At 48.0% G+C, this 12,207-nt stretch overlaps 1 protein-coding gene across 2 annotated transcripts in view; it reads left to right on the top strand.

The window, feature by feature from the left end:
- Positions 1–12,207, top strand: part of ERN1 (endoplasmic reticulum to nucleus signaling 1) — a 91,998-nt gene that overhangs the window by 74,613 nt on the left and 5,178 nt on the right. For both annotated transcript variants that reach the window (XM_023212065.1, XM_023212063.2), the window contains 9 exons: positions 463–736; positions 1,587–1,677; positions 1,950–2,139; positions 3,033–3,132; positions 3,428–3,627; positions 7,236–7,383; positions 8,458–8,585; positions 10,996–11,119; positions 11,580–11,647. In XM_023212065.1, coding sequence (XP_023067833.1) covers positions 463–736; positions 1,587–1,677; positions 1,950–2,139; positions 3,033–3,132; positions 3,428–3,627; positions 7,236–7,383; positions 8,458–8,585; positions 10,996–11,119; positions 11,580–11,647 — 1,323 coding nt within the window. The remainder of the gene's footprint in view (positions 1–462; positions 737–1,586; positions 1,678–1,949; positions 2,140–3,032; positions 3,133–3,427; positions 3,628–7,235; positions 7,384–8,457; positions 8,586–10,995; positions 11,120–11,579; positions 11,648–12,207) is intronic.

The raw sequence follows: 12,207 nt of genomic DNA, 5'->3' as shown, positions 1-12,207 counted from the left end.
ACTGAGCATCTGTGCGCTAGCCTCTCGCCAACACACAGACATGGTAGATGGCAAACCTGGGGCTTGCCTCCACCCACCACTGGCTCAGCCGTGCTACCTGTACTTCTGTTTGGTTTCACCTTTGCAACAACTCTCAGACTTTCATAAAAATCACAGAATTTTAGAACCAAATGAAACTGGCACAGCCCTCAACCTAGGACACAGTCCTTCCCCTGGTGGCCATCCAGCCGCTCCTAGGGTTGGGGAGTGGGCCGTACAAGCGAGGATCTAACCATTCGGCAGAAAGACCTCCAGTCGTCAAAGCGATTCTGCCTCCAGGTGCCTTCTCACTGGTCTCTTTGTGCCCTGTGGGGTCACATAAAGTACACATGCTCCCTCCACCACTGGGACCTGTCACTTCCCAGCTGCTTGTTTCCGTGTGGGAACAGCTGCCCCTGTCTGGATGTGGGTTTCTCTTCCCAGAGCATGCATCAGCAGCAGCAGCTCCAGCACCAGCAGTTTCAGAAGGAACTGGAGAAGATTCAGCTCCTGCAGCAGCAGCAGCAGCAGCTGCCCTTCCACCCACCTGGAGACACGGCTCAGGACGGCGAGCTTCTGGACACATCTGGCCCATACTCAGAGAGCTCGGGCACCAGCAGCCCCAACACGTCCCCCAGGGCCTCCAACCACTCGCTCTGCTCCGGCAGCTCTGCCTCCAAGGCTGGCGGCAGCCCCTCCCTGGAACAAGACGACGGAGGTAAAGCCAATTGCCATCTTGATGCTATTTCGTGTTCCGTTCGAGCACCTCCTGAGAAGTCCAAGGAGTCTCCGTAAGATTGTAAAGTGCCATTCTCAGGGATTCACTGTGTTCTCCTCTAACTGGCACTCTGGGGGTCTCTGCAGGAAGGCTTCTGCCCCATCCCTTGGCATCTCCCCCTCAGAGGGCCTTCTGGGGACCACCCTGGCCATCCCCCTGTCTTTCTCCACAAGGGCTGGGTGTCACGGCTGACCAGAGGTGAGCTGCCCATTGGGCTGGAGAGAGTTCCCAGGGCCAGCCGGTGGCCAAGTGTGAAAGTGTCACAGTTGATCTGCTTTCCTCTGTGGAAGTTGGCTCAAGCCAGTTGTCAGAGCCCCAATTCTGAGGGAATTGGCACAGAGCTGGTGTGGGGACCTCAGAGCCCTCTGTCCCAGGCAGTCTCCTCATTTTACGTGTCCACCGCCGCCTCCTGAGTGTTTCAGTGCAGATCTTTACAGTGGACTTTCGTGGTGGTTGTTAACTATTAAACCATTCTAACCATATCACAATAAATATGTGTAAGTATATGAAACGCTATGGAGAATCCCTGCCTTCCAGAAGGTTTTAAGATACGCAATCACACAGTAAGGTAAAGGCAGAAACAGAATGCAGGGGCAGGGGGAAGAGGCAGCCCTGGGTGTATATGGGGAGCGGGCCCGGCAGGCTCTTCCTGAGCAGCAGTCTGGGGTGCAGTGCCTCTTAAATCCCATCTCTTAATCTGAGGTCAGGAAGCTTGCCACCACGTTAACCTCAAGGTTCTTTAGGTGATAATCTGTTTGAAACAATCTCTCTTTTTCCTGTTTTGTCCCAGATGAGGAAACCAGCATGGTGATAGTTGGGAAAATTTCCTTCTGTCCCAAGGACGTCCTGGGCCACGGAGCTGAGGGCACAATTGTGTACCGGTGAGTGGATTAGCTAGCCCCCTGCCCTCAGGTTGCGAGCCTGGTGCCAGGCTCAGAGCACAGCAGGGTCAAAGCAGTGACCTAGGCACTTGGAGTCCCGCCTCCAGGGAGCTTGCACACTGAGAGAAGCATGATTCCGGGGCCACCAGGCAGTCAGTCGGGGCCCTCTAGGCTGGGAGGCAGTAGTTGAATGCTGTGGACCCAGGTTCTCACCTCGTTTACACAGCCTGACTCGTGCTTACCAGACACAACTCCTGCTCCTCATCCCGCAGGGGCATGTTTGACAACCGTGATGTGGCCGTGAAGAGGATCCTCCCCGAGTGTTTTAGCTTCGCAGACCGTGAGGTCCAGCTGTTGCGAGAATCAGATGAACACCCGAACGTGATCCGCTACTTCTGCACGGAGAAGGACCGGCAATTCCAGTACATTGCCATCGAGCTGTGTGCAGCCACCCTGCAAGAGGTGGATTTATTTATTTATTTATTTATTTTGTTAACTTTATTAAAGTCATAGCACTTTGGGAGGCCAAGGTGAGCAGATCACTTGAGTTCAGGAGTTTGAGACCAGCCTGGACAACATGGTGAAAACCCATCTCTACAAAGAAACCAAAAATTAGCCAAGCCTAGCGCTGTGCTCCTGTAGCCCCAGCTACTTAGGAGGCTGAGGTGGGAAGATTGTTTGAGCCTGGGAGATCGAGGCTGCAGTAAGCAGTGATTGTGCCACTGCACTCCAGCATAGACAACAGAGTGAGACCCCGTCAGGAAAAAAAAAAAAAAAAAAAAGTTACAGTGAATTGTACTCATTTTAAATGTACAGCTTGATGAATTTTGACAAATGTCTATACCCATTTAACCACATAAGCGGTCAAAATGTGGAGCATTTTCATCCCCCTAGTTGTAACAGGGTGGTCCCCGCCGCGTGCCTGGGCAGTCTGCTTGCAGTTGGCGTGTCTCTCCCTCTTTGCCTCCAGGAAACCTGGACAGTTGCTCTTCCCATCTTCAGTCATGGCTGGTGTGGGCCTGAAGGATGCCGGTTGGTAACTCCAGGCTTTAAGATCATCCAGCAAACTCCTTTTGCTCAGTTTCCAGGCTCACCTTGAAACTGTATCAGTATCATTTGGATTCCTTTGTAGGTTTACCTATATGAGGCAATGAACTTGAGTTTCTTGCCTTCTTATCTTTCTCATTGTAAATTAGTAGATTGGAGCTTTGCTCCTTGTTGGAAAATATAGATTTAGACAGAATGTTGTCAGTAGAACTTCCCGCTTCTTTCTTAAAATGGTATCAAAGAGAACGAGCTGAGGGGCCAAGTCCTGAGGACTGTGTGCCGTGACCTTGTTGTCATGTCTTTTGCAGTATGTGGAGCAGAAGGACTTTGCGCATCTCGGCCTGGAGCCCATCACCTTGCTGCAGCAGACCACCTCGGGCCTGGCCCACCTTCACTCCCTCAACATCGGTGAGAGGCCATGCTTTACCAGGCCAGCAGCCCGGGTAGGGGTAATCAGTGGCCCAGGTGGGGCTAACCAGTAGCTTGGGTAGACCTTGCTTCTGTTCAATCTCTTGGCTACATCACCAGTAGCAAAGATGAGTGGTGTAAGAATTTGAGGAGGAATCCTACATAGTTGAATACCAGAGCTTGTGGAGGTGGCGGCAGGCATCCTGGGAGTCTGACGAGGACATACTCCCCGTTGGAGGAGGAGGCCTGGGGTTGCTCCTGGTAAGCATTGGACTAATCTGGAGTTCTCTATTAGTTCACAGAGACCTAAAGCCCCACAACATTCTCATATCCATGCCCAATGCACATGGCAAGATCAAGGCCATGATCTCTGACTTTGGCCTGTGCAAGAAGCTGGCAGCGGGCAGGCACAGCTTCAGCCGCCGATCTGGGGTGCCTGGCACAGAAGGCTGGATAGCTCCAGAGATGCTGAGTGAAGACTGTAAGGAGAACCCTGTGAGTAATAGGCTATGGCCCTTTGAAAACTACAGAACCAGCCCATTGTATCTTCAGGAGTAGAACCTTTAAATTCCAGGTTTGGGGGCTGGTGCCCTTGTAGCTGGAGAATGGCATTCCTTTCACCAAGAGCTTCTGTGTGAACTTTCTATGTCATCTCATGTTCAGATGATTAAAGGGGCAAATGTGGGCAATTATCTTTTTTTTTTTCCCTATTCTTCCAAATACTTGTTTTTTTGTTTGTTTGTTTGTTTTGTTGGTTGGTTGGTTTTCTGTTTGTTTGTTTTTTTGTTTGTTTTTGTTTTGAGACAGAGTTTTACTCTGTCACCCAGGCTGGAGTGTAGTGGCGTGATCTCAGCTCACTGCAACCTCCACCTCCCGGGTTCAAGCGATTCTCCTGCCTCAGCCTCCTGAGTAGCTGGGATTACAGGTACCTGCCACCACACCCAGCTAAATCAATCACTTTTTAACCCCTTTTTAATTTTGGTGAACTGGGAAGTCAGGACTTGCATAGCGTGAGCAAACTTCAAGTTTTCATTATTTTTAAATTTTTTTGTTTTCTCAACTTACTTTGATAATTTTTAGACATAGAGAAAATTGAAAGAAAAAAATTTTTTAGAAGGGAAATCTCGCTATTTTGCCCAGGCTGGTCTTAAACTCCTGGGCTCAGGTTTAGCCTCCCAAAGTGCTGGGATTACAGATGTGAGCCACAGCATCTGGCTGAAAGAATGTTAACATGAATACCTGTGTACCTCCACCTAGATTCAACGTTTGTTAAAACTTTTGCCACATTTGCTTTATCTTTACCTATTACTGAACCATTTGAATATAAGTAGCAGGCATCCTGACCCTTCACCCCTGAAGACCTCAGCACGTGTCTCCTAAGGAATACATTGTGTTTCCAACCACAATACCATTATCCCACCTCAACAATTAATGCTGTTTCTATCCATCATCTCATATTCAATCCATATTCAGATTTCCCCAATTAGTCCCCAAATGTCTTTTATAGAGCTGGGTGTTTAGCTACCTACTGGGTTCAACACCTACTGGGTTTTGTATACCAGGATAGAATCAAGTGTCTTGCATTACATTTGATTCTGTCTCCTGGAATTTACACATCTTTCTACCTATATTTTGTTCCATGTTGAAGTTCCATTTTGAAGAGTCCAGGCAGTGGGTTATAAAATGCCCCATTCTGATTTGTTTACTTGTTTCCTCATGACAACGTTGAACATTTCTCTGTATTCATCGTATTTCCTGGAAACCAGAAGTTAGGTGTAGAAGCTTGATTAGGTTCAAGTTAAATGTTTTTGGCATGAATAGATCACAGGTCTCTGCATCAGCAAGCATGTGATGGCAGATTGTATCTGTAAGATTGTTATCACCTCCTGTTAGTGATGCTACAGCTGATCTTTCTATCATAAGGGTTCATTTCCTCCTCTGTTGTTAGTATTTGGGGTGATCCTTCAGCACAATGTGATATCCTGTTTACTGACAGTCACTCACGCAGTGGTTTAGCATGTGGCGATCACCCTTGCCTGAAGTACTCAGTTCAGTAGAAATTCTTCTGCATTATTAGCTGGCATTTTTCTGTAAAGCAGAGCTTTCTTTTCACTTTCTTCTCTCTCTCTCTCTCTTTTTTTTTTTTTTCTTGATCACTATGGGCTCAAGGATTTTGAAACTAATGTTATAATCCATTTTCATCCTTTTTTTGTTATTTACTTCTTTTGATACACAAATTGTTCCAAATTTGGTCAACCTGGAACCCCTTCAAGCTGGCTTCTGCATCCATTTGCTAGGAGTGCACTCACATTTGAGCACCTTATTCTAGCACAGGTCGCCGAGGCTCACCTTGGACACTGCCCGATAGAGACCTGGATGGGTCAGCCATCTTGAGTGGATTAGATATGGTCCTCTCTTACCCAGCTCACTGAGGACCAGCAGCTGGTCAGTTCATCAAAGAAGTCAGTTACAGTGAAGAATCATAAAAACACGTACACATGCCGTAACACTTAATTTTAACTTCAAGTAATATAAGCCCTTAAGTCATAGAAATCTTGTACTGTAGGCTAAGGTCTTTTCAGATTTGGGTCTGACTGACTGGAGTCCTCATTTTCCACCTTGCATTAAGCACACTCCTGTACCACTTCCATGACTTCTGCATGGAGGCTTGGACACTTCAAACGCTTCCTAAGCGATTTGAGAGCAGAAGCCTGGTTTTTAACGCTTCGTGACCCAGTCCCTTACAGCTGAATCCACCACACCGAATGCTGCAACAGCTCTTGTAACCATGCCCTTTCCTTTGTGAAGTCTTTCTAAAGATTCAGCTTACCTCAGAATTCGTGACACTCATGTTTAACAGCTTATGGAATATTCAAATTACAAGGACAAGTGGCAACAATAAGTTTGGGAAGGAACATAATTGGGGCCAGGGAGGTTGGAAAGATGCCTCTTCACCTTAGTGTTGACTATGCTGGGGACAGCAGGTTGCACAGAGTGTAGGGGGCGTGGGAGACCCGGAGAGCTCTGGGAATCAGGGGCGAGCTCCAGCTGTGGTGACCATGTTCCTCCTGGCCCGAATCCAGCGCCTTCCTAAGGGAAAATCTGGTGAGGTGGAATAAAGCATGGTAGGTTTGGGGATTGGAAGACCTGAGTCTCATCCTGGTTTGTCACATCCAGCAGTGACCCTGAGCTTGTCATGCAACCTTTCTGTCCACATTCTCATCTGGGGATGAAAGTATTTGCTCTGCTTACCTCATGATGTTGTTGTGAGGCTGAGAGTGCTGTGTTGTTCAAGGTGTGTCTCCTCCAGCATGGGAGGCAGTGAACCCCTGGTTCCTCTCACTAGACCCTCAGTTCACCTGGTGGAGAATCTCAGAGGCGGGGCCTAGTAACAGGGACCTGAGCTGTGCTCAGGAACCACCCTGGTGTTACACCCCAGGTAGCATGAGCTAAAAAATACAAACGTACATTTCCCTCAAAGGAAGCTCGTCTGTAGACACAGAATGGTTTCATGGCATAAGTGAGAGGCTTTCTCGGATTAACATCAAAAATGACCTCCTTGGTAACTTGTCAGATAGTTTGTTTCTGGGGCTGTTTTTGAATCATAAGCTGTTTTATTCACTTATTAGCAATTTTGATACCTACTGTGTGCAGGCACCATTCTGGGCTCTGGGGGTACAGCAGGAAAGCAATGACACAGAGACCCTGCCTGTGAGCACTTTCATGTTGGGGGTAAGGAATATATAACAGCCAGGAGAGCTTTTGATGGGCCAAGCACTGTCGCAAGCAACCGTTTTTGCATGCTAATGCATCTCTCTTGACAGCAACCCCATGAGGAGCATGCTGTCAGTGTCCACATCTCACATGAGAGGGAACCAGGGGCTTCCAGGTGGCTCCAAGCCCAGCTTCTCCACTGTGACTTCTGACACCCATGCAGTGCTGCAGGTTACCCCTCACTGCTCTGCGCAGTTCACATATATCAGCTGATTCTCCCAGAACACCTTCCAGGTGGCAGAAGCAGCAGCAGTGCTCCTCCCTCCCTGGCTGTGAGCGAGGATGAAAACTCTGCTCCCACACCTCTCACGCCTCATGTCTCTTTTCAGACCTACACGGTGGACATCTTTTCTGCAGGCTGCGTCTTTTACTACGTGATCTCTGAGGGCAGCCACCCTTTTGGCAAGTCCCTGCAGCGGCAGGCCAACATCCTCCTGGGTGCCTGCAGCCTCGAGTGCTTGCACCCAGAGAAGCACGGTGAGCAGTCCAGGGGTCGGGGTTGGGAGCAGCTCCTCAGCTGCCTCAGGTGGCCCTGCAGAGCTGGGCTGGTGCCACCTCTGCACTCACAGAGGCCCTGGCGCCCCAGCTGCTCACCCCGCAGGCCTCAGGAACCTACAGACTTGTGCCAAATCTGGTAGAGGGTTGGCAGGGTTATCCCTGGGGCACCACCTTCTAAAGCTGAGACACTCCAAGATTCCTCCAGGTCACCAACTACTTGTGTGACCTAGGCAAAGCCCCCTTTGGAGACCTTCTTTTTCTACCTGGTGACATGAGGGTTAAATAATCTGTGGTCCCTTCCTGCACTGGCATTTGGGAAGACAAATTGTCTTCTCTCTTGTGAGGGCCAGTGGTCAGCAGGTGCGGTCCATGCTGGGCTGGGGACAGACAAGCTTTATCCTCACCCTGCTGGGCTGGTCTCCTGGTGTGGGTGCAACAAGTCTTTCTTTCAGACTTCAGGTTTTCCTTACTGGTAATTGGCCCATGACACTCCAATGCTGCCTTTTGAAAAAATTTAAACTAAATTATTGTTTTGTTTATGGTTGATTTTCCTTATTGTAGAAAACACAGATTAGCATAAAGGCCCGTATAGTCCCATTATACAGGGATAAATGATGGCTATTAATACCTTTGCATATACGTTATTCTAGTCATTTATCTAGACGTGTATGCATATTTTATAAAAATATGGTTAAATCCTGCATCCTGTTTTGCAACATGCATGTTTTGCAACGTCACCTCGAATGTCTCTCCACATCAATCCATATTTAGCCACAGCCGCATTTTAACAGCTCATGGCCCAGCATAGGGAGGCACAGTAATGTATCCACTCAGGCCTCTGATGTTGGATGTTCACAGTCACTTCCTTCACAAACCATGCAGTGAGGACTCACCTCATTGGCTGAGGTTTTGTGTCTGTTCCTAATTATTTGATTGGAATAAATTCCTGTGAATAGAGTCATAAATGAGAGGGTATGCAGCTTTTTAAAGTTTTGGTATTTCCCTGTGACTTTGGACTGGTAATCGTGAGTTGCTTATTTTCCTCCTTTATAGAAGACGTCATTGCACGTGAATTGATAGAGAAGATGATTGCGATGGATCCTCAGAAACGCCCCTCAGCGAAGCACGTGCTGAAACACCCATTCTTCTGGAGCCTAGAGAAGCAGCTCCAGTTCTTCCAGGTAGAGACGTTTGTTCTCTTTATCCAGAGTCTTCATTTAATGTTTTTCAGATTTTGAAAATATAGAAAAGGACAAAGAATAAAACAAATTGCCTATTACCCTAAAACAGAGAGATAATCATGGCTGATGTTTTAGTGTTTTCTTCATATATAAAAGTATAATTGGAATCTAACCATATATACAGTTTCAGAACCTGCTTTTTTTTTTCAACTGTACATGATATTCTAAGTATCTTTCATGTTAAAGTTCTAAAATTCCAATGACCATAGTATTCTTTCATATGGATATGCCATAATTGTTAAGCTTTATATTATGGAATTTCCAAATATATAATACATAAATGTTTAAACACTATAACGAGCACTCCTTTATTCATCCCTTAGGTTCAACAAGTATTAACCTTCACCCTCTCCCCTCCCCAGGTTATTTCAAAGCAAATCTCAGGCCTCATATAATTTCATTCAAGTGTCTTAAGTTTATTTATTTATTTATTTATTTTTTTGAGACAGTGTCTCACTCCATTACCCAGGCTGGAGTACAGTGGTACAATCTTGGCTCAGTGCAACCTCTGCCTCCCAGGTTCAAGTGATTCTCCTGCCTCAGCTACCTGAGTAGCTGGGATTACAGATATGCACCACCACGCCTGGCTAACTTTTTTTGTATTTTTAGTAGATATGGGGTTTCACCATCTTGGCCAGTCTGGTCTTGAACTCCAGACCTCAGGTGATCTGCCTGCTTCAGCCTCCCAAAGTGCTGGGATTACAGGCATGAGCCACCATGCCCAGCCCAAGTGTCATAAATTTAAATGCTTTCTTATATTGTATTTGTTTCTATCATCTTTTACACAGTCTTTGCCCAGATCTCATTTTGCTTAAAATAGGTTCTGCAAAGTTAGAACTCCTTTGGCGATTTGACTGTTTAAAAGCTTTGTGACAATGTCAGGTGACTTTTGAAGAGGTGACGTGTTTTTCAAAGTCTTCCATGTATGAATTGAACATAACTCACCAGATCGCCTCCTGCCCAGTGCGTGGCTCCGAAGAGCAGGCTTGTGGGGCAGTGCTTTTCCCCTTGGGTCCAGGCAGAGTGCAGTTTGGTGAGCACCATACTCAGAAGTGACCATCATGCTCTCCGGGGGTCGGACTGGGGCCTTGGCCAGAGGGAAGCCCCCAGAATGTAAGCTTCTCGAGGGCAGGAGGTCTTGACTACTGCATTCACTACTGTGTCCCTGCCTCCTGGCCCAGAAACCATTCAGATGGATCGGGCTGGGGAGAGTTCAATGCTGTCTTCCATGTTATAGCCTAAGGATTGGTCACTGTGTCCATGGACATGATGTGAAAATTCTCAAGTCCATATGTCTTCTAGGGACTTGTGAAAACTAGTCAGGTCATTTCGATCACAAAATACAGAACACAAATAAAACCCATGCAAAGGGACCTTCACCCACATGGGACAGGATTTAAATGCTTAGTATCTCCAGGTATATGTCTGTCAAACACACCTGGCTTCCACCCAGGTCATTTAGCTGTAACAGCTTTGCAGCTCAGACACGTGTGTTCCCAGTGCACCCAAGTTGACAATCTGACCTCTCCACAGCTTTTCTCTGACAATTGTAAAGTAGGAATTCAGCCAGTCTGGCTTCATCTTCATCATAGAAAAGGCTGCTCTGAGAAAACGGTCTCCTAAGGCTACTTAACATTGATGTAGGCAGGGCTCACCACTCCCTGTGTCCTCAGCTGTCAACCTGTCTTACTGATGGGACTTCAAGAGGCCCGTACTTGGGTGCTTCCTGACCCTCTCCTTATTTCCAAAGTCAAATGCAGAGCAAGGTTTGAATCCCAACAGCAGCCCCTGGAGCCCATACTCTTGCCACCAAGTTTCCTCTTTGAGAAGAAGGCCCAGCTTTACTGGTCTTTTCTACTGTTGGAAGGAGGAGTGGCGACCCTCCACCAGTTATGGGCTTGAGCATACCGTGTTTCAGTGAGTAGACAAAGCACAGGATGCACATCAAATCTGAGCTTTCCTTTTCTTTTTGGTTTTAGTTCATTGGCTATAGATTGCACTTGTGGCTTCGTACACATGGCACGTGTGTGCACATGTGAAATTCCGGGTACGCGTTCATGGTCTGTGTGCAGGTGTACTCTGTGAAGCCTCTCTGTCATGGAGAAGCTCTCTGTGGGCCTGTCCTTTATGAGGAGCAGACAGGGCAGCTCACAGGGAAAGACACGGATGAGGGAGGCAGAGGGCAGGGTGCCTGCTGCCCAGCTCTGGGGCAGGCTGCAGTCTGGGCCTAGGGGCCGTCATCCCTTCATGGCTCATGTGCCAGTGACCGTCTGTTACTCAGAATCCCAATCGCACAGCTCTCAGCATCTCCGGCACTGTCCATCATCTGCTGCCCTTGTTTCTCTCACAGGACGTGAGTGACAGAATAGAAAAGGAATCCCTGGATGGCCCGATTGTGAAACAGCTAGAGAGAGGCGGGAGAGCCGTGGTGAAGATGGACTGGCGGGAGAACATCACCGTCCCCCTCCAGACAGGTGAGCACACTGCGGCGTGTGAGAGGGTTTGTTGCAAAAGCCGCTGCCGCCTTTCCAAGAAGTAAATGTGGAAATGGACACTCCAGGCTGTTCAGGCCCCAGATCCCACCTGTCGGTTTGAGACTTTCTTGGGTGTGTCCTCTATGGTTTGGTTACACTGATGTATGTTTCGTTTTTGCTCCCTAGAGTGACAGGTGAGTGATGGTGTCATGCTCTAGGTGGTCACTTCCGATCTGGGTGCGATCACCAGGTGGGGTTCAGGGGGACACCGCCTTTGGGTTGAATGGGAGGATCTGCTCCTGTGACTGGGTGTGGAGTGACCTCACCTCACCTTTCAGTCCAACTCCCCTCCCTCCTTTCAGTCCAACTCCCTAATCCCCAGAACCCCAGGAATTGTTTTCTTTTATAATTTATTAGTTTTAAATTTGATTACCCATTGCGTCCCTCAATGTTTTTCTAGACCTGCGTAAATTCAGGACCTATAAAGGTGGTTCTGTCAGAGATCTCCTCCGAGCCATGAGAAATAAGGTAAGCGGTGTGTAAATACTGGGGAGGAAGTTTATCCAGTAGATGGTTGGGGATGCTACTCACGCTGACACGGACACCTTCCTCCTTTCATCCATTCTTGATAAATCTTCTATCCGTGCTGGCATTCTCATCTCTCAGGAGCTAGGCAGCTTCAGCTGGACTTGACAAACTGCAGACTGTTGCTTCTCTTACGCTGGTTTTCCCTTCAGGGACGTAGGTGCAGATGAAGCTCTGGGAAGCAGTGCTCTGTGGCCCGTGTCCCTCGTGGTCTCTGGTTACTGACTTTTGTGGGGCCTTCTCCCTGTCTGATACAGCCACTGTGTGTAAACTTATATCAACATGCCTCGAATGCGGGGACCCCACTGGGACAGACACTCCAATCTCAGGCGACTTTACTCCTCCTGAGGTGACCAGGAGTGTCTCCAGGTCCTGACCGTCACAGAATGCCTGAGCCCCCGCTGGACCAGCTGGGCGTTGCTTGCTTCGAGGCCTCCTCCTGAGTGAGGGAAGCAGGCGAGATGATGGGGCTGGATTGTTGGATACATAAACCTTTTTTCCTT

The sequence above is a fragment of the Piliocolobus tephrosceles genome, chromosome 16 (genome assembly GCF_002776525.5).
Source record: "Piliocolobus tephrosceles isolate RC106 chromosome 16, ASM277652v3, whole genome shotgun sequence".
Taxonomy (NCBI): Eukaryota; Metazoa; Chordata; class Mammalia; order Primates; family Cercopithecidae; genus Piliocolobus; species Piliocolobus tephrosceles.
The sequence above is the reverse complement of the archived record's forward strand: the minus strand, read 5'-3'. Positions and strand labels throughout refer to the sequence as shown.